The sequence below is a fragment of the Lampris incognitus genome, chromosome 8 (assembly GCF_029633865.1).
Source record: "Lampris incognitus isolate fLamInc1 chromosome 8, fLamInc1.hap2, whole genome shotgun sequence".
Lineage (NCBI taxonomy): Eukaryota > Metazoa > Chordata > Actinopteri > Lampriformes > Lampridae > Lampris > Lampris incognitus.
In genome coordinates, this window is record NC_079218.1 from 54,675,079 (window position 1) to 54,698,176 (window position 23,098).

General features: G+C 42.4%; 1 protein-coding gene across 1 annotated transcript in view; it reads right to left on the bottom strand.

Moving 5' to 3' along the window:
• pou2f3 (POU class 2 homeobox 3) overlaps positions 1-23,098 on the bottom strand; it is a 75,307-nt gene that overhangs the window by 44,557 nt on the left and 7,652 nt on the right. Inside the window, exons 3-8 of the mRNA XM_056285173.1 lie at positions 21,045-21,079; positions 20,122-20,226; positions 19,615-19,717; positions 13,158-13,246; positions 5,073-5,249; positions 4,844-4,985 (exon numbers count right to left, since the gene is read on the bottom strand). Coding sequence (XP_056141148.1) covers positions 4,844-4,985; positions 5,073-5,249; positions 13,158-13,246; positions 19,615-19,717; positions 20,122-20,226; positions 21,045-21,079 — 651 coding nt within the window. The remainder of the gene's footprint in view (positions 1-4,843; positions 4,986-5,072; positions 5,250-13,157; positions 13,247-19,614; positions 19,718-20,121; positions 20,227-21,044; positions 21,080-23,098) is intronic.

Consider the following 23,098-nt stretch of genomic DNA (forward strand, 5'->3'; position numbering starts at 1 on the left):
CGGGTTAGACAACTGAAGAACCAGTGGTGGACAAAGAAGGCTCTGGAGATCGAGCAGCTTGCTGACTGTGGTGATACCAGAGGTTTCTTTGATGCCACAAGAGCGGTGGCCCCAACCACCGTTGCCTAGCCCCCCTTCACTCCAAAGATGGGCTAATGCTACTAAAAGATAATAAGTCAATGACCAACAGATGGGAAGAGCATTATGAGGAGCTACTGAACAGGAACACAACTCCTGAGATGGAGGCCCTTGACCAACTCCCTCAACAACCCATCAATGAGAATATGGGAGCACCACCCAGTCGGAACGAGGTGCAGGATGTAATAAGGAAGATGAAGAACAACAAGGCCGCTGGACCTGACTGTATCCCAGTAGAAATCCTGAAGGATGGTGGGCCAGTTCTCCTTAGTCAAATCCACACCCAGCTCCTCAAGATATAGGAAAAGGAGGAAATCCCTGCACAACTTAGGGATGCCCTCATTGTCTCCATCTTTAAGAAGGGAGACAAGGCAGCCTGCGGAAACTACCATGGCATCTCCCTCCTATCCACCACTGGGAAAACTATTGCCCGGGTCTTGGCAAATAGACTCCTCCCCCTGTCAGAAAACATTCCCCCTGAGTCTCAGAGTGGATTTCGCCCACATAGAGGTACTATGGACATGATTTTCATTGCTCGCCAGATACAAGAAAAATGCCAGGGACAAAATCAACCACTATACATAGCCTTTATAGACCTCACCAAAGCCTTTGACTCTGTGAACTGTCAGGCTCTGTGGCTGGTTCTGGCAAAAATTGGCTTCCCGGACAAATACATCCGGAAACTGAGACTATTGCATGACAATATGTCAGCCACAGTACTCGGTGGCAGTGGAGATGAAACGGAACCCTTCAGGGTTCACACTGGGGTCAAGCAGGGCTGTGTCATTGCTCCTACCCTGTTCTCCATTTTCATTTCCGCTATCCTCCATCTTATGGGTAAACACCAGCCACAAGGAGTCAGAATCATGTAGAGAACTGACGGACAACTCCTGAACATCAACAGATTCAGCGCTAAAAGCAGAACCACCACCATATCCATCATGGAGCTGCAGTATGCCGATGACAATGCCCCCGTGGCCCATTCAGAAAAGGACCTACAGTGCATTCTGGATGCTTTTGCCAAGGCATACAAGCAGCTTGGTCTGGCCCTTAACATAAAAAAAGACCCAGATCCTCTACCAGCCACCACCCAACACAGATAACCCTGCTCCACGCACAACTATCTATGTTGACAAAGCCAGACTGGAAAATGTGGACCACTTTACATACCTCGGAAGCCTCCTATCCTCCAAAGCTAATATTGATGAGGAAATACACCACCGCCTTAGTTGTGCCAGCGGGGTTTTCTCAAGACAGAGGAAAAGGGTCTTTGAAAACTGCGACCTCCAGGCCAGGACAAAAATTCTGGTCTACAGAGCGGTAGTGTTGCCCACCCTACTGTATGGCTCAGAATCCTGGACCACATACAGCAGGCACCTGAAGGCACTAGAGGCACATTATCAGAGGTGCCTCTGAAAAATCCTCAAGATCATCTGGGAAGATAGACGCACCAACACCAACGTCCTGCAGGAGGCTAACATTCCCCCTATCACTGCCACCATCGCCTAACACCAGCTCAGATGGACTGGCCATGTCATCCATATGCCTGACTCTCGCCTTCCAAAACAAGTCCTATACTCCAAGCTTCTCACAGGACAACGTGCCTCGGGAGGTCAAAACAAAAGGTACAAGAATAACATCCAAGCGAATATCAAAAAAATGCCACATAGACCCTAAGACCTGGGAGGACACAGCAACCAACAGGGCGACCTGGAGAAAACTTGTCCGGGAAGGAGCTGCACTATATAACAATGATCTCCGCCATGCTGCAGAAAACAAGTGCAGACTCAGATAGGAGGGAGTGTTCACCAGAAAGGCCCAAACCAATCCCACGACTACCACCGCCCACCCCTGCCCACACTGCACCAAAATATGCGGCTCCAGGATCGGCCTCTGTGCCCACCTGAAGACCCACAAGAACCAAGAAGGAGGACAGTCATACTCGACCCCGAGTGACCGCCGATGATGATGAGGCCATGGAAGATACTTTGTCTGAACTAATCAGCGTCTTCTGGCTCCATGAAGGCAGGAAATGACAGCCATTCGTCAGGTGGACCATGAAGGAATGATGGCCTTTGAATCCACTGATTTAGTGTCAACAGCTCGGCCAAGGTCTTGCCACAAGTGAGATCCTCCACTGGATTGATGGCCATGTCCCGATACTAACAGGTGTGGAGTGCCATCAGGTCCTGGATCTCGGAGACTCTCGTTTCAGCTGGGTCTTTTACCGGTCGTCACTCGGTACTGCAGCACGCTGACATAACTGCCTCAGCAGTGGCTTTTAGCGTTGGTGCATTCCTGCCGCGGAGCAGAGGCCAGAAACATTCGACATGTTGGTAGGGGTCGTCTGGCGATGGCTTGAGAGACGTGAAGTAGCACAAGGTAGCATGCAATGTGAGACCATCTGGACCCCGGAGTGCCCAGCCGAGTGCTGTGTGAATAGCAAAGGGTCCACCTCTGGGCACGAACCTGACAGGCTCTTTGGCTGTGATTAGGTGGGGGTAATCTGCACTGATTAGCAGTAGCTGATGCACCTTACTGAGATTCTTCAGCTGGAGGCCCCCTCAAGTGGCACTAGTGCTTCTGGAGTATGGTCATGGGGTAGGATTGCTCTGCCAGGGCTAGCCGACCCGCTGTGAAGGCAACCTTAACCAGCTCCTGTTCTGAAGGCGGCGTCGGTGAAGCCATATGGAAGTTGACTGATGCACCAGTAAGGCAAGCCACGTCTTGGCGGATCATCCGCAGGTTGAGGATCTCGGCTTCACCTTTGAGTTCCCGTTGTCGAATAGCAGCTGGCAGTATTATCGTGCATTCAGCCCAATCATCCAGGATTGCATAGGTGTGCAGCAACTTGCTTCCATGGCTAATGATGATTGGCACCACCTTAAGGTACACCTTTCCTCATTGCTTGGAGTTGGCGAGTGTGGCACGATCCTTTGGCATGATGAGGTAGATGTGAGGACCCAGCTTGGTAATGGCATGGAGAACTCTAAGGTGTATCTCCTGGCATTCACTGCATGTTTTCTTCAGAGTGCAGGCGTTTTGCTCATGGTTTGTGCGGCCGGACTTATGACAACATTTTTCATCTGCTATCCACCTCTCGAGTTCTTCTGCTGAGTGCCGGATGATGTCTGGACACTTTGATAGGTAGTGCTTGGCACTCTTACAGAAGAGACACATCCTCTTTAACTTCTGCTGCTTGGCTTTCGATTGAAACGCCTCGGAGGACCGACGGCTGTCAGATTGAGGCTCATTAGAGCCGTGATACATTGAGACAGACTGGTTGTGAGGCCTGGGTGTGGGAACTTGCCTATCTCCCTTGGGCACCTGTGGCTCTTCAATCCGATGGCGCTGTACCATTCTCCTGGACAGTGTTTGAGCTTCGGTCTTTACCCTGAGCCAATCGGAGAGGTCTCAAAGGTTCTATGGGCTTGGGCTGTTTATACTGAGCCAACCTTGAGCCTGGAGATGCTCCACGGAGCCATCCCTCAATTGCTTAGGGAGCTTACTCAGGAGCCGATTGACGTAGTCGGTCGACATCACTTCCATCCCATTGGGCCCTTCTAACGATGTCAGCATTCCCACTAGCAGGTCAACGCTAAGGACGAAGCTCTGAAAGGCTTTGGATTCTCCTGGTTTGAGGTTACAAGACTTCAGGATCACTGCAATCTTGCTTTGCGCAAGTTGATGTGGCTGTTAATATTGCTGCTTTAAGGCCTGCATGGTGGCAGTGTAGGGCTGTATATAATACCTGCAGGACTGGGCTATTAGCCTGGCTTCATCCAGAACCAGATGCTCCATTAGTACACGGTCTTATAATGTTCAGAAAGTTCAGTATGTGAACTGAGTAAGTGGTCCGGCGCCATCTTCAGGTCAGCAAAGTCTCTCTCACTGTCAAGGACCAATTTAGGCAGTTTAGGGACTGGGACTGGCTGTAACCTTGCCGACATATCTGCTTGGAGGAATTTTGACTGGCTGGCTGAACTTTTCCAAAATTGAGTCACTGGTCACTGGATGAGGTGAAAAGTGACAGAGTTGTAGGCCTCACATCTTGTTGGGCTAGGGAAGAGGAGCCAACTTTTCACATTGTGTTTACAAGCCACAAGTGGCAGAATGCTACTCAGTATGCCTTTAATAAAACTGCTTTGAAAGTCAGCGGCTGTATCTGTCATTATAATCCATCCATCCATTCATTATCCGAACCGCTTATCCTGCTCTCAGGGTCACGGGGATGCTGGGGCCTATCCCAGCAGTCATTGGGCAGCAGGCGGGGAGACACCCTGGACAGGCCGCCAGGCCATCATAGGGCCCACACACGCCCACACACACCCACACACACATTCACACCTTGGGACAATTTAGTATGGCCGATTCACCTGACCTACATGTCTTTGGACTGTGGGAGGAAACCGGAGCACCCAGAGGAAACCCATGCAGACACGGGGAGAACATGCAAACTCCACACAGAGGACGACCCGGGATGACCCCCAAGATTGGACTACCCCGGGGTTCAAACCCAGGACCTTCTTGCTGTGAGGCAACCATGCTAACTACTGTGCCACCGTGCCGCTCATTATAATCATAACAATTAAACACAATATAGTACAATTTTGTGTACAGACATTTGGATGAAAAGAAATCAGTGTTGTGTGTTTACAAAATGGCAGTTAAAACACGTGGACAACTTGCTCTCAGTGCAGTGTACCTGCATCACTCAGCCATTTCTCCAGAAGGGGTTTCAGCTTGCACATGTTTTTGAAGCTAAGATTGAGAGCCTCAAAGCGGGAGATTGTTGTCTGGCTAAAATCATTGCCGTACAGTTTCCCCATGGCTAGGCCCACATCTCCCTGTGTTAAAACACACATACACAAAAAAAATATTTCAACATGAAATAATATTTGGTCTCTTAAACTGCTGTAAAAAAAAAAAACTACCTGAGTGAATCCTAGTTTTATCCGTCTTTGTTTGAAGGCCTTGGCAAACTGCTCCAGCTCTTCAAGATCATTGGGCTCTTCCTGCTGGGATACCGCCATGTGCCGAGGCATCTGCATGTGGGGCATGTCCATGTGACTGTCCATTGATGGTCCTGCCAGCCCTGAGCGATTCATTGCCTGTGACAGAAAATGTGACAGAAAATGGGAATGCGTGTCTCATCAGACCATGTTGATCTCTCGTGAGCCCGGGACCACGGATTTAACCAATTAAATGAAACACCAGTACGCAAATGTTTTATGAATTTAGTAGGAGTGTAAGAAAATACCGATACACTCGAGTATCGCGATATTATCTTGTGTGACACTGTATCGATTCTTTAAACCACTTTTTTTTTTTGAACTGTATTTTCTAATTTTCAAGTTTTTTGGAACAGGTATACAAGACACACGAACAACAACAACAACAACAACAACAACAACAACAAAACATCCCCCCCCCCCCAAGGCTTAAGGGAAAAAAAGGACTATGCAGGGATTTCTTATTCCAATTCCACATAATAACCGTGTTTTTGAAGACGATATAAAGTTGTACACATATATCTATAAATATTGTCGTTACAACCAGGTAAAAAAAAAAGTACATTCAATAAAAGGGAAAACCTTCAATAAAGTCTATGAAAGGACCCCAGGTCAAAGTCAAGTTTTGCGGGTTTTAGATATTTTATATCGGAGCTTTTCTAAAGGTAGAAAGGACAGCACCTTCCACAACCACTGCAAAAATGATGGCGCTTTATTCAACGTCCAGTTAAACAGAATAAGTCTGCGAGCTAGCAATGAAGCAATACTAGAGCATTTGCCTGCGAAGTTGTGACCTTACAGTTAGGGGGTGGTATGCCAAAGATGGGGTTATGGTCTGTTTACAGATATGTGAGAATACATTAAATATCTGTCCCCAATAAGTGTTGAGGGAGGGGCATGCCCAGAACATGTGTCCCACCGAGGCTGGACTATGGCTGCACCTCGGACACCCAGGGTCTGTGGTGGGAAAGATTCTGGCCAGCTTGTCTCCTGAGTAGTGAAGACGGTGAAGCACCTTAAACTGAATTAACCCATGTCGTATACACAATGAGGAAGTGTGTATACGAGTTAAGCTGTCCCGCCATGCCTCTTCAGAAAGCTCTACACCCAAATCTCTCTCCCATGCAGTTTCTGTTTTGTCCCAGGATATCTGTTTCAATCCCTGTAGTAGTCTGTAAATTATAGAGACCCGTCTCTTCCCAAAGGGATCCTTCTCTAGAATAACATCTAATTGGCTCCTGGGTGGCAGATACGGAAATGAGGGAAACACTTTCTTGGCAAAACTACGGATTTGAAGGTATCTAAAAAATGGGATCTGGGTATGTTATGGCCTTTGGTAAGAGTTTCAAATGAGGTGAATGTTTCGTCTTTAAATAGATCACAGAAAAAATATATAGATTTTTAATGGTTTATATGGAAAGGTTCGTAACAAACATTTTGTGTTGTGTGTAACCCCACGATCGCTAGATAACAGTGTTGTAATCTATCTTCAGCCATTTGACTCTTCCACTCCAACCCAACAACGTAAATTGAGACAGGACGTAGCATAAGCACAAAGAACACAGACCTATGAAATTTCAACATATCACCTTTCTTACAGTATCACAATATATCACGATATATTGAGTCATAACCCCTGTATCGTGATATGTATCGCATCACCAGATTCTCGCCAATACACAACCCTAGAATTTAAGTTCTCTTTAAGCAAATGGTCAGCTCAAACCTGTAGTGCCCACAACACATATACAAAAATATGAATATGACAAGAAAACTATATTGGGAGTAACTGTAGTGAAAGGCTCTAATTTATAATTGACACAAGCACCTGACTATACAAGTTTTGATGTTGCACAATTTCATTTGCACAACCCTTAACTGTGCACTGATGACCTTGCACCTGCTGTTTTTCACCAACAGGAACATAGGTTTGCCGATGATCCAAGTTTTTTAAATGCGTGTCATTGCTAGTCTCTGATTCCACTTCCCTCTTCAGCTGCACCCACCAAAACTGGCCAGACACACTGGTTGAAAAGGGTAAAAATACAAGGAGTGGATAAAATAACTAAAGCACCTCATGAAAAAGATCTAAAACACCAAGACAGCCAAATCATGACAACAAACCCAGCGCCACAGGCCAGTGATGTTATATTACATCTCCATTAGCAGTATGTGTCACCTTTAAGAGAGGTTTTGGAATCAACGTTTTTACATGCATATTTTCACACAATATCAAGTAAAAAAACAAAAAAAAACACACGCCCGTCCACATCATGGATTTCTGGACGAACAGCAAAGGCAGCTGACCCCAGGCCTCTGTGGTCGATTCTGTATTAAGGTAAGGCATGTTATTCCCAATGTGTTGTGGCTGGGTTGTTATAGGTCTACATGACCCTCGATGTCTTAATTGAATGGCTGATATACTCGATTGTAGGCAGCCTGATTTGCTTTGTTTATAGCCTATTTTATACAGAGGGAGCTTAAGTGTCTATATTTATATAGCCTATACGATGTTACGATGTGCTGGCATAAAGCAAGTAGGCCACTTGCAGCTGGTGTATCTTTGTACACTTAAGTAGAGTGCCCAAAATCTTAGGTTAACTTACAGGGCCTACAGAAACTATTATCTAATCAGTAACCAAAATATAAAATGTATAAATAACTGTAGTGGTAACCCTTCTGTTAACACAAAATAAAATAAAATAAACAAAACAACACAAGGTCAGTTTCTATAAAACGTGAAACATTTGGTACATTAATATTGAATGAAATCAAAATGAAATGTGCAGTATATCTCAAAATAAGACGTTTTATCTCTGCGCTAACTCAGTTGCACAAAATGGCGGCAGCCATTATACTCCATTACACAATGAAAATAAACAATATTTTCGGCACAATGTGCACACATTAAATATTTTCAAACATGAATTATAACAAAACACATCTCTGTAAAATGAACTTACAGTGCTTTCATGAAGTCATCAACCTCACGATTTTATTTATATGTGCCCGCACATAGATAAAATCTGTAAACATCGGACCAACTACATTACCATCGGCGGTAAACATTACATTTTTCCTTCTATACAACTATATTAATGTCAATCTTTTGATCATTTTGTACAGAAATAACATTTTAAGCATATTTACCCGGGATAAATATGCCATTTACGGCATATGCTCCGCAGAAAAGTAGGCGAGTCACTCGACACGGAAGACCCTCCAATTCCTGTTTCCTCTCGCGCTATTTTTTTTAAACACTTTTATTATATGAACAAAATCTGGTCATAACAATAACAAATTAGCAAATAGTACAAATCAGACTGAGCTATTACAATTTTTTTAGTATTTCACAAAACAATATAAAATAATAAAAAAACAAAAAGACAAAGAGGTCTAATCAGAAATCAATATATCTATGTTTTTATAAATATGCAAAGCTTGTTTGGTTTGTAAACATTTCAGTGATTTCTTTAAATTTATTAATTCATTCATGAAGACTAAGAATAGTGGCCTGGCCTTAAAAAAAATCTAGATTTATGGATAAATTGTTTAGCCATAATAAGCAGTACAACATTTCCATATTTTTATCCTCCATTATAACTCCAAATTTAATATCCTTATACTCTAAATGGGCAAATGAAAGTTCTTTTCAGATATCCAATTTTTAAATAATTCCCAAAAGGCTCTAGTTTATTTACAAGTAAAAAATAAATGTTCTAATGTTTCGCTAACAGAATCACAAAACATACAATTGTTTTTTTTATGTTAAATCTTTGTCTCAGAAACTCATTACAATAATAAATATCATTTATCTTTTAAAACAAGTTTCTTTCGCTTTTGGTGAAATAGGGAGAGTGAGGTATCTGGTTCTAATTCTGCCTATAATCTCTTTGGGATAATTTTTTAAAAGATTTTTTTTCTTTTTAATTGTAGAGGAAAATGTACGGAGGTAAGGGCACCCCTTAAATTTTGTTTGTGCATTTTTTCTCCATGAAATCGAGATTGTCTATGTAAAGTGAAGGCAAGTCATAAGTCAAAATTCCTTTTATCGTATTCACCATTACTTGTGAGATTGCCTTGATAACCACCGAGTATTGTTTTTTTGGTTTTTTTGGTACACATCACATTGAATTTATCAATTAATTCATTGTACTCTAGAACATTTCCTCTTGAATCCATCAAATATAAAATAGACCAAATACCTCTCTCCACCCAATCATAAAAACATAAAGCTTTTCTTTTAAACAGGATACATCTGTTACTCCAGATCGGAGAGCTATGTGGAGTGAAATTGTGCTTATAAACCAGTTTCCAATATAAAAGAGCCTGCTGATGAAATCTAGACAGCTTAATAGCAATACAGAAATCACATCTTAACAGAAAATCTATCCCACCGCACCTACTAAATTGTTGTAAATTGTATTTGTTATGAATTGCTGTAACCATTTTAGTTTTATCATTCCATTAATTTCCTCATAGTCAATCACATTTAAGCCCCCTTCTTCTAGCGATTTTATCACATCCCCTTTTCTAATATAATGTTTGTTTTTCCAAATAAAGTTGAAATTTGTTTGATTAATTGATTTAATTAAATTGTCAGGAATTGCTAATGAAAAAGCTGGATACATAATTCTAGTTAATGTTTCAATTTTAGTAATCAAAATGCGTCCGAAGATTGATAATCCCTCTGTAACCAAGAATTGAGTATAGATTTAATTTTTTTTGTTATAACAGTCTCAATATTTAGTTCTTCTCTAGCTTTACAATCTTTAGTGATAACCACTCCTAAGTATGTTACTTCATTTTTTTCTGGAATATCATACAAATCTATTAGTGGATGGTCATGTATAGCAATTAGTTCACTTTTTTTAAAATTTAAGTGTATTCCAGATGCTCTAGAAAACTCGTCTATCTTCTTGATTACCAGAGGGATCTGTTCTGACCTCTTGAGGAAGATGGTAGTATCAACTGCCAGCTGAGTTATGACCAGATGATTGCCTAGCACATTTACAGGCTCAATGTCTGGACTATTTTTTATAAAAATAGCCAACAATTCTGCAAATAAAACAAATAATAAAGGGGAGCACGAACAACCCTGTCAAATCCCTCGTTTAACCTCAAATCTTTTAGATGTTCCTTTAGAGAGAGAAACTGAACTATTAATGTCATTATTCATCATATTAATTACCTTTATAATTTTTGGACCAAAACCAAAATATTCTAAAGACTTTATTATAAAGGGATGTTCACATGGGAGGATCATGCTATTCTCCCGCCCCCGCCCCCAATCAGGCGCCCCGACCGACCAGAGGAGGCGCTAGTGCAGCGACCAGGACACACACCCATATCCGGCTTCCCGCCCTGTCTGTTGGGATGCCCGACCAAGCCAGAGGTAACACGGGAATTCGAACCAGCGATCCCTGTATTGGTAGGTAACGGAATAGACTGCTACGCTACCCGAGACCTGCATTTTTGACAGGCTGTTATGTTACAAAGACTATCGGACGTTCACACACGTTACGTTTTTGTTTTTTTCAGGCTTCATATAGGCTTCAGAAGGGAACCCTTAGGGACTTCTAGGACTTCAGCAAAGGCCCATCATATCAACACTTTAAATCCTATATTTAAAATCTTTCATTTAATAATAATTATCTCTTCTAATTCTAATTTTAGCCCTAGTTTCTATCAAGTTTGCTTCAGTAATGAAAGTTTCTATCAAGTTTGCTTCAGTAATGAAAGGGTTACTTTCCTGAAACCATGAAAATCAAGTTATCCAATCACATTTTGTTGTTGTCTCTTGACAGAGAAAGGGTTAGCTGGCTGGCTCCCTCATTGGTTAGGACTGCTTGAAGTCCTGTGCTTGTGTGTTCATTTAGAAAGTGACACATGAATCAGCCAATCATATTTTGCTGTTGTAGTGGGTGGAACAAAAAAATATCGCCCTAGGACTTCTAGAAGTCCAGACCCATCCAGACACGGGCTCACTCATATAAAAGACTGATGTGCGGTTGGTGAGGAGTCATTACTTGTGATTGGGTCATTGGCGATCCAAATCTACTGGTTCACTTAAACCAGTCGAACTGCACATCACTAACGTTAGTCTGTGTATCAGACGAGTGCGACGAAGTTTACGAAGCATGGCTACAGGAGGAGACGAGAGCGACGTTGTAGCTAGCTTGTTAGCGTTACCCTTCTGAAGACGTGCTTTCGGGGAAAAGCAACAAGTGATCGGAAATGGAAGACCAACTCCCGCTCTTGTCTCGCCTATGCTTCATCACCTCACCTGTCTGATGTTTACCATCCCCACATCCACCTCTTCAGTTGAGTGGTCTTTCTCAGCCCTGAAGCGCATCAAAACACACACCAGAAACACAACCGGATGGGATCAACTGGGAGCTTTGGCCATGATGTCCATAGAAAAAGGCCTTCTGATGGAACTTAAATCCAAGGACGAACTGCATGATGCTGCCATTGCCCACTTCACAAAGAATGGCCGACGGATGGACTTTATATTCAAGTAGCCTAATAAGATAAGCTGCCTGATTTTATTTTACCCCAAATCAAAGCTGGCGTATTCATTTTACATATTGTGATGGCATTCATAGTTGGTTAATACCACATTTTGCTCATGTAACATTAGGCCTACTATAGTCACAATTATGGCGTGAGGTTTTGTCATATTTAGCATATGATTGTATTGTGACTTTGCTCATGGCATATTCTGCATGTGAAGGTTGATTTTATTGTTATTTCTATTCTTTGCTCATGAATTGCTTTGACTTGGTCTGGTCAAGCTGTAAAGAAGAGGTTTTATGATGCTGCATGTAAGCGCTGTCCATGGTGATGCTGTAGGCCAGAAGTGGAGGCCATGTCATGTGACTTTTCATTGTTTGCCAAGTATGGAGAGAGACAAAGGCTATTTGATATCCAATGGATTTGATTTTGGTGGATCTTGAGGCACTGAGTTAATGGTGGTGGTGGTGGTGGTGTGTGTGTGTGTGTGTGTGTGTGTAGGTGAGCGGTGTGTGTCGGAGGTTTTCACCTGTGGTGCTGCGATAGGTGCACTTTGTGTGTGTGTGTGTGTGTGTGTGTGTGTGCGTGTGTGTGTGTGCGTGTTAGAGCTATGTGTCAGAGCTGTTCACCTATTGAAAAATACCCCAAAAATTTGGCTGATTACAATATCATTGCGCCGTTGAAGGCCTACTGCCAGACCCACGGTTCGCTAACATTTAAAATTATATTCGGGGCTCCACTCAAAACGTTCGGGGCTTAAGCCCCAGCAAAATGACCTGCCGACGCTGATGGGGAACTGAGACTTAAGTTTGAATTATATTGGGGATGGGACTGTTTTTCCTGGCTGTGCTTTGGTCCACAGGTGGGAATCCTGCAGTCCAGGTTCACGTGTGGAGGCAGGAGTAATGAAGGAGGGAGGCGGATGCCACAGGCATGCTGGGTATCGACTGTCTGCAAAGGGTGACACTTCTCGGGATCCACCTTCCGCGTTCAGACAGCACTTAATGACATCGCTGGAGCCCTGCTGATTGCTGCTTTGGGTTATATTTTGGATTAACTTTTACAATCGAAAATATATGACTTGATATAAACATCTATTGTTGATTTTTTTTTGGACTTAAATAAAACCTGAGTTTATTTTTCTACACCCTTTTTAGCTCAGTTTAGTTATTAAGGTAGATTTAATATAACAGAAGTTAGCCGAGGGTATAAATGAATGGTTTATCATGTTGTAGCATGAGAAATTGTATTACGAGCGATATTTTCAGTCAACAGTGACCGCAGGCAGCAGTTATTTACTGTTATCAGGTGATCCAAGATATACCAATAGCGGTGTTACCTGTGTTTTCATTTCCTTAAAAAAAAATTTTTTTTTAAAAGTCGGACTTTCGTTGACTTTGCAAATGAGTGTAATGTTTCATTTGGCACCCTTGTTGTGCGGAGGAGCACCGTGTTCATGGCTTGTGGAGGTGTGAAGTGAGCTGCAGTTACCTGTGGAGTCAGAGCGAGTCCAGGCTGATGCTGAAGAAGACCAGACTGACTCTGGGTGGGAAGGGACAGCAGGTTCTGCTGCAGAAGCGCTACAAAGGAAAACAGCATGCAGGAGATTATTTTACGTTTACCTGTTTGGATAAATGAGCGGTCCAGCCATTAGGGCTTTTTTCTCTGTCTCCAAGTGTATAATGGTTAAACTCCCTGAGAAAGACACTAACACGCTAAAATATCATCTCACACATCCTATCTCTGCTCATCCATCACGTCAATGTGCTGGAAACAACTGAGCAAATGTTAAAATCTCAACTAAAATGACTAAATCACCACTGAAACCTGAAACTTGTAGTCCAAGTCAGGAAATCCTCATCATCCAGTTTACTATGTACAGTCTATGTCTCTACACCTGATAATGGTTTTGCCTTCCAAATAACAATGTTTAAAGGTACTGTCAGGAAAATTCTTACTTTATCATAACAAAAAAAGACCATTGTGTGTCGAGAAAAGCACTATATAAATGTAATGAGTATTATCATTATTAACATTGTTATTAATATATTATTATATAATAACAAATTATTAATATATGTCATGATTAATATACATTAATATATTATTAAAACTATGTGTTAGGGCTACCCCTGACACGTAATAATAATAATAATAACAATAATAATAATAATAAGGTCCATAGAAGTTCAACCCCTCCTCCACGTGGCACAGACCGGGCAACGCAACTATGGCAAGCCAGCAATACAAGCGACCAAAGGGGCTCTGACAATTAAACATAATGATGCAATTACGACTAACTAAATCACCATACCGCATCAGTTGTCGCACAGGTCAACAAGGACCAAGATCCCCAGCGAGGAACCAGGCTGGGATCAAAAAGTCTGTGACTGGAACAAACTCTACCCACCAAATACTTGAGGAACACCACACTGGGGACACTCCTCACAGTGGCCTTCTATGTACAACAACTAAAAACCCAACAAAAAGAACAAGACAGAAATGATTTAGGGAAGAGTATAAAGATGTCATGGAAGCCTTCTACACTGCTTCACTAAACCTGACAGTAACGTCAACGTCCAAAGCTGTCTACAACATCTGGCGAGAAAAACACCCCACAGACAGATTGAATCTGGATGCCAACAAACTCTCCAATGTCAGGCACGACATCATTAAAAACCATAGATTAACAGACCTGGAACTCGAAAACATACAAGAAAAGATCAGAGAGCATCCCCAACATGAGCATCGAGGAGCTAAATATCAACAAACCAGACGACACAGTAGCAACGGTGAAGACAAAGCAGAACAAGCAGAAACCACCATCACGGACCCCCCAGAAGTACAACACCAAGTAGAGGCAGCCCAGGAAAAATACAACGAGAAAGAAGCAGAGATGACAGTAAGTATCCAGCAGAGATGGGAAACCCTGAAAGTAATTCCCATCAAAGAACGACTAATAATCCCAAAGATCAAGAAAGACCACCACTCCAAAGAAGCCATCAGACTCGCCAACGAAGCCATTCAAAACATGAAGGGCGAGATGACAAGACCGTTGAACCTAACAGAAATCAACCAGCTCATATATGTGGCCGCTTCAGCCATAGCAGACACAATAGGAAAAAGACCAAGACATCAACAGAAACAGAAAACAACCAGTTTGGAAGGAGAAAATTGAGAAGGAGATTAGGAAACTGCGGAGACAACTATCACTCCTGAGTGAAGTCGAGAAAAACTCCAACATCAAAGAGAGAAAAAGGAAACAACTGGAACGAAAACTCAACATCAAACAGAAGAATGATATACCAATAGTCAAAGAGATGCGAAAACAACAGATTCAAGCAAAGGCACAGAGACTCAGGAGATTCGACAAGAGGAGCAAGTTCTTTTGGCAAAACAAGATCTTCAAAGAAGATGCCAAAAAATTATATTGTGAGCTGAGCAAGAAAATAGATGTCAACAAACCACCTACAATCAAAGAAGTCGTGGAGTTCTGGAGTAAGATCTGGGAGAATAACAAAAGACACAATGAGGGAGCTACATGGATCCATCAACAACAGGATCAATACAAACATACAGAGCACCAAGAATGGTCAGACATCAACACCACTGAGACCACTGCTGCCATCAACAAGACCAACAACTGGAAGGCACCAGGGATAGACAGAATTGCCAACTTCTGGATCAAGAACCTTCCCAGCATCCACGAAGTCCTCGCATGGGCCTACAATGATTTTATCAAGAATCCAAAGAATTGTCCCAAATGGCTCACATGGGGAACGTACCTGCTCCTGAAGACAAAGGAGACACAGAACCCAAGAATTACAGACCCATCACCTGCCTACCAACAATGTACAAGATCATCACAGAGAGGATTTATAGCTTCCTCAACAAAAACATCTTGTTTCCAGCAGAACAAAAGGGATGTAAGAAAAGTACCTATGGATGCAAGGACCAGCTACTCGTCAATAAAGCCATATTGCAAGAGGTCAAATCAACAAAAAAAAACTTGTCAACAGCATGGATTGACTACAGGAAGGCATCTGACAGCATGCCACACTCCTGGATAGAGAAGAGCCTCAAGATCTACAGAGTCTGCCCAACAACTGTCAAATTCATCACAGAGAGCATGAAGACCTGGAAGACCACCCTGAATCTCCATCATGCAGAGGGGTCGTTAACATCGAGACTGATCAACATCAGAAGTGGAATATTCCAAGGGGACTTACTATCACCGCTGCTCTTTTGCCTTGCACTAGCACCACTCAGCAATCTACTGAACAACAGCAGCTATGGGTACAAATCACAGAACCGCAAACTGACCCACCTGTTCTACATTGATGACCTCAAGACATTTACCAAGGATGACAATCAGCAGAAGGGTCTACTCACCATTGTCAAGACCTTCAGCGATGACATCAAGATGGAATTCGGAATCGACAAGTGTGCCAAAGCCACTTTCAAAAAAGGAAGACTTACCAAGACTACAGACTTAGACCTTGACACTGACACCGTAATCAAAGAGCTAGACCAAGATAGCTCATACAAGTACCTAGGAGTGAACGAAGGAGAAGGCATACAACACTCAACCATGAAGGAGAAGATCCGGAAAGAGTACCACAGGAGAGTGCGTATGGTACTGAAGAGCGAACTCAATGCGGCTAACAGAATTGAAGCTATCAACACCCCAGCGATACCTGTAGTGACGTACAGCTTCAACATCATCAATTGGAAACTGAATGACATCAAGAGACTAGCCATCAAGACAAGAAAGATACTGACCATGGAGAAGATGCACCACCCGAAAGCAGATGTCAACGGGCTGTACCTACCAAGAGCTTCAGGAGGACGAGGCCTAGTCCAACTCAAACTGACCTTCAAGACTACCACTATCAGGCTGGATGCATACCTGACAAAAACAGATGACCCACTCCTCCGAATAGTAAAACATCAGCTCTACTCCATCAAGAAAGAAGCTGTACAATTCAAGAAAGAGCTTGATGTCCCAGAAACCCCACCAACAGAAAATGAGGCAACTACCATCTATGCCAAGCGAGTGAAGCAGAAGGCAAAACATCATGGCCAGTGGCAACTGCAAAAAACCTGGGAGGACAAAGCAATGCACGGGAAGTACCCAAAAAGAATGAAAGATGCAGACGTGGACCAACAAAAGACACACCAGTGGCTGAGGACCACCAGGCTGAAAGCAGAGACGGAGGGCCTGATATTTGCTGCACAAAACCAGAGCCTGGCAACCAGATCTTATCACCATCACATCATCAAAGATGGAAAAGACCCAAAATGAAGATTCTGTGGAATGTATGAAGAAACCATCGACCACATTGTCTCAGGCTGCCTGGAAATGGCAAAGACCAAGTACATGTACAGGCACAACAAGGCAGCAGCATACCTGCACTGGAAGATTTGCAGGAGTTACAAGATCAAGACGACTGAGAAGTGGTACGAACCTCAGCCAAAAACGGTCACTGAAAACAATGACATCACCATCCTCTGGGGCATGCCCATTCACACTGACCTAGAGATAAGAGCCAACAAGCCCGACATCATTATCAAGGACAGGAAGCAAAAGAGGCGCATGCGCATCGACATGGCAATACCATCCGAAAAAAACACCTCAGTGAAAGTCACAGAGAAGCTGACCAAGTACAAAGACCTGGAGATTGAAATCAACAGGATGTGGGGAATGAAGACCGAAACAACACCAGTGGTCATTGGAGCTCTAGGACTCATGAAGAAGGGAATGGAACTCTAGGACTCATGAAGAAGGGAATGGAAAAGTTCACCAACCGTATCCCAGGCAACATCAACATCAGTGCAGTCCAGAAGATCGCCCTACTCGGAACAGCCCACATGTTACGATGAGTACTGTCCATCAAGTGACATCTGCCCTATAGTGCCTCAGGTCCATAGTCTGGACCTGGCTCTACAGGATGTAAAACGGGAAACGTGAAATAAATAATAATAACAAAAGAGTCCTCGATCTTTACTAATTGCAAAAGGGTAGTTTTGGTAATGAGATTTCTGGGTTTCAAAACCTGCATTCCGGCCTAGAAACTTTAATTTGCTAAACAAACCAACAGAGGGCTCCTCACCCTTTTTACATCCAATATTCACAACCCTCAAGAATCCAAAAGGCCTCATCATCTGGAAAAAGTTACATGATAAATGTTGCTCTGAAAGTAAATACAGGTACTGCTTTGAGAGCGGTCAAAACCTACAATGACCATAAAGGCATAAAAGTCATTGCTGAGCAGGCCGTGTTCCTGCAGGACCAGCCAGCAGCACTGTCCTGTATCATAAGAATGTCCTGTATCATAACAATGTATTGAAGCATAATAATGTCCTGAATCATAATAATGTCCTGTATCATAATAATGTCCTGTCTCATAATGTCTTGTATCATAATAATGTCCTGCATCATAATAATGTCTTGTATCATAATAATGACCTGTATCATGATAATGTCCTGTCTCATATTAATGTGCTGTATCATAATAATGTCCTGTATAATTAATAATGACCTGTATCATGATAATGTCCTGTACAATTAATAATGTCCTGTATCATAATAATGTCCTGTATCTTAATAATCTCCTGAATCATAATAATGCCCTCTATAATTAATAATGTCCCCTCTCATAATAATGTCTTGTTTTATAATAATGTCCTGTATTATAATAATGTCTTGTATCATAATACTGTCCTCTATCATAATACTAATGTCCTGTATCATAATAATGTCCTTTATCATAATAATGTCATGTGTCATAATAATAATGTCCTGTATAATAATAATAATATTCTGAATCATAATAATTTCCTGTATCATAATAATCTCCTGAATCATAATAATGTCCTGTATAATTAATAATGTCCCCTCTCATTATAATGTCTTGTCTCATAATAATGTCCTGTACCATAATAATGTCTTGTATCATAATAATGTCTTGTATCATAATAATGTCCTCTATCATAATAATAATGTCCTATATCATAATAATAATGTCCTGTGTCATAATAATGTCTTGTATCATAATAATGTCCTGTATCATAACAATGTCCCGTATAATAATAATAATAATGTCTTGTATCATCATAATGTTCTGTATCATAATTATAATGTCCTGTATCATAATAATGTCTTGAATCATAATAATTTCCTGTATCATAAAAATGTCCTGTATAATAATAATAATAATAATAATAATGTCCTGTATCATAATAATAATGTCTTGTATCATAATAATTTCCTGTATCATAAAAATGTGCTGTATTATAATAATGTCCTGTATAATTAATAATATCCTGAATCATAATAATGTCCTGTATCATAATAATGCACAGCCCTGTGTGGTAAATTTCATAACCGTACAGTGTTTTAAAACATTATTACCTCTTCAGTTGACATGTCTGCAGGATGTGAAATCATTAATCATTTAAACGGGATAAATATGCAGACATTGTTGCTTATTGTGGTCACAAGAGAAAAGAATTCCTGACGGTAATTTTACATGTTAAAGGACACAATCCAAGACTGCAGGAGCAGGTAGAGAGCCTGATGAGAGAACCTGGGACATTTTGAAGAATTCAGAGGTGCACCCTTAAACCTGGCGAAACCTGATCGCTGACAGGCTTTTTCATCTAGCTAACAAAAATGTATAAAACACAACATCTCAAAAAACAAGACAACTCTTTAAAAGCTTTTTTTACAGTAATATCAGATTTTTTTATGTCAGTCTGTGATGCTATTAGTGCTTTAGCACATGGTAAAGAAAAAACAAACAAAACAACAGGCATTGTCCTTGACATGGAGCTTATTGAGAGTGAAAGGTGCCGGGCCACGCTGTGCTCATGTGACGAGCGTGTCATGTGATGAGCATGTCATGTGACCTGTATGTCATGTGACAGTGGAAGAAAACATGTCTACCTTGGTTGCCCGTCTGAGTCTGTGAGAGCAGGAAGGAGGAGGATGGAAGATGAGAAGGTGGCATCAGAACCAGCTGCTGCATGGTGTGGAGAGAGGGCAGATCCTGTTGGCAAATAAAACTCTGTATTATAAAAATCACAAAATAACTAATTACATTCTCCTCACTAAAATACATCTTAAATGAAGGTGGAGTTCATCATTTATTTCCAGTGGACATGAAGATTGTCATTGAGAGTAGTTGCAGCAGATGCACTGGAGCAAAGGCTTCAGCAGTTTGGTTGTAGGTGAGAAAAGGAGCTTGTGGCTGCAGAGGCTGGGCCTGAACTGACCTGGCTCCATACTTCCTGAGAAATAAACCACACTAAAGAACATGCGGATTCGAAAGCGGCAGTCTGGGTGCTCTGCAGCAGCCAAGAGCAGAGGTGTGTGTGTGTGTGTGTGTGTGTGTGTGTGTGTGTGTGTGTGTGTGTGTGTGTGTGTGTGTGTGTGTGTGTGTGTGTGTCATACCGCTGCCAGCTGGCTGCCGGCTGCTGCAGGGTTCTGTGTTAGGTGACATGATGTCTTCAGTGATGAGACAGGGTGTGGCGAGTCATGGATATCCTCCGTCTTTATCTGGAACATACCAAATCCGATGTACACTAGCTGCTGGTTTTCTACACATACCACGTTAAATTGTTGATTAGATGTGAAGCATTATCGTTTTGTTGTGTTAATGTAAATAATCAGTGGCATGTGTGAATGTTAAACACAGAGAGAAATTGTGCAAACATCGGTGTACACATACACCAGGATCAGTTTGGTTGCTAAACCTTTTCAAAACATGATCTGCAGTCTGATACTCTCACCCTCCCTTTAGGCAAGCCGATATGCAAATATTCCCCACCCCCAACCCACTTCCTGTAAACACCAGGGCCAGAAGAAAAGGGATCCTGTGCCAAAAGGAATATTTGAAGAATTATTCAAATAGCTGGAAACCATTTGAGGCAAACCGAAGTGATCTGAACAATGCTGGACTGTTGGTGTGCCCTGAGGATCAAGTGGTGAAGAACGTCAAGTCTCACCTGAGGGTGACAATGACACCACAACACCAGGCGATCAACACTAATACTCAACATGTCTGCTGCCATCTCACCGGAGACACTGACATGTACTAAACACGTAGTTTAAATACTTGTAAACAGACACATGGAATCCTATTTGTGCAGGCTGTTTTCAGGCTCCCTGTACTTAGCTGGCAGTGAGACAGTATTTTTGAACGACCAACATGATCTACTTCCCGTTTCCTTCCAAAACCTGATTTACGAAGTTTTGCTTCATCCTCTTGGGAAACTGAATGTGGTGTGTGTACTTTTGCATGTCAGTGGCCATGTCAGTAGAAGTGAGTTTATGTCTGGTCTCAGAGAGATATTTAAGAAATAAACTTTACTTACTTGCCGACTGAAGTTAATTCCATTTTGTTCTAAATCTTCAAAAGAAAAAAAACACGCATGTAAGTTTTTACAAGTGAGTTGAATGAATAAAATGTTCAGACTTATTCTGACAGACATCCTGTACAGTAGCTTAGTGTGTCCCCACATTCAAAATTCATGTCAACCATCGTGTCAGCATGTGTCTGCAGTACATGTACTGCAGTACATGTACTGCAGTACATGTTGGAGATGATGTTGCATGTAGTGAACACACTGCCAGTAGAGAAGAAGAGCTCTATGCACAGTAAAAGGAACATGTACTAAGGGTAAGAGCATTGTTTTATAATCTGGGGTTTGAGAAGTTTTGCTTTGGCCAGAGGAAACAAGCTGTCTTCTGTTAAAACACAGTTTACTCTGGTTTATGCAGAACCAGACTCAAGTTGCCGACCTGGAGCGTACAGCACTTAGATAAACCTATTTACTGTACAAACCACACAGTGGTAGTGGTCATTCTTAAAAGGCTGAAACTTCCTCCAGATGAGAAGAGACGAGGGTGAAGAGGTGACACAGGACAGACAGAAGTACGCAGGCTTACAGGGGGAGGTAGTTTGAAGGTGTGTCAGGTAATCTTGCATCATTTGAATGTCAAATGGTGCCCGTGGGTGTCTGCAGAAGGCAGAGAGCCTGCTGGAGCCACACAATGGAAATCATCCCATCCCCCCCCTCACCTCCCACTCTCCACAGCCCAACTTCCAGTATGGAAATTACCAAACCATGCAAATCCAGTATCAGACACAGCAGCCTCATTCAGGCTGCACACTGGGACTGTGTGTACATACACAACTCAGTACACCAGTCTGAGTCCACCACACTCCGTCACAACTCAGTACACCAGTCTGAGTCCATCACAACTCAGTACACCAGTCTGAGTCCACCACACTCCATCACAACTCAGTACACCAGGATGAGTCCATCACAACTCAGTACACCAGTCTGAGTCAACCACATTCCATCACAACTCAGTACACCAGTCTGAGTCCACCACACTCCATCACAACTCAGTACACCAGTCTGAGTCCACCACACTCCATCACAACTCAGTACACCAGTCTGAGTCCATCACAACTCAGTACACCAGTCTGAGTCCACCACACTCCATCACAACTCAGTACACCAGTCTGAGTCCACCAAACTCCATCACAACTCAGTACACCAGTCTGAGTCCATCACAACTCAGTACACCAGTCTGAGTCCACCACACTCCATCACAACTCAGTACATCAGTCTGAGTCCACCACACTCCATCACAACTCAGTACACCAGTCTTAATCCACCACACTCCATCAGAACTGACTACACCATTCTGAGTCCATCACAACTCAGTACACCAGTCCGAGTCCACCACACTCCATGACAACTCAGTACACCAGTCTGAGTCCGTCACAACACAGTACTCCAGTCTGAGTCCACCACACTTCATCACAATTCCGTAAACCAGTGTGAGTCCATCACACTCCATCACAACTCAGTACACTGGTCTGAGTCCACCACACTCCATCACAACTCAGTACACCAGTCTGAGTCCACCACACTCCATCACAAATCAGCTATGTGGAAACCTACGTCTGAGACCATTTTACTCTTATATTTTTGGCCCTCTTGAATAAGTTATCGCAAACTTTTGTAATAATAAGGTTCTTGTAGTAATAATAATACTAATAAGGTTTCACTGGAACAGTCTGCACGGGAAACTGTTTTTCAGGAGATCTCTCTCTCTCTCTCTCTCTCTCTCTCTCTCTCTCTCTCTCTCTCTCTCTCTCTCTCTCTCTCTCTCTCTCTCTCTCTCTCTCTCTCTCTATATATATATATACATATATAACCTTGGCACATCTTATATCAGGCACCTGATTGTCAGCACCTGGGGTACCAGAAGCTCAAAACAAAAGTCAATAGCAACAGCAAAATAAGCTGTTTGGCATTGGCAGAGAAGATTTGGCAAATTTTTCATGGGTGCAACCCACATACTCAGCTCTGCTGCTCATCCCACAAATGCATGTTCCTTACAAAATGTGGCC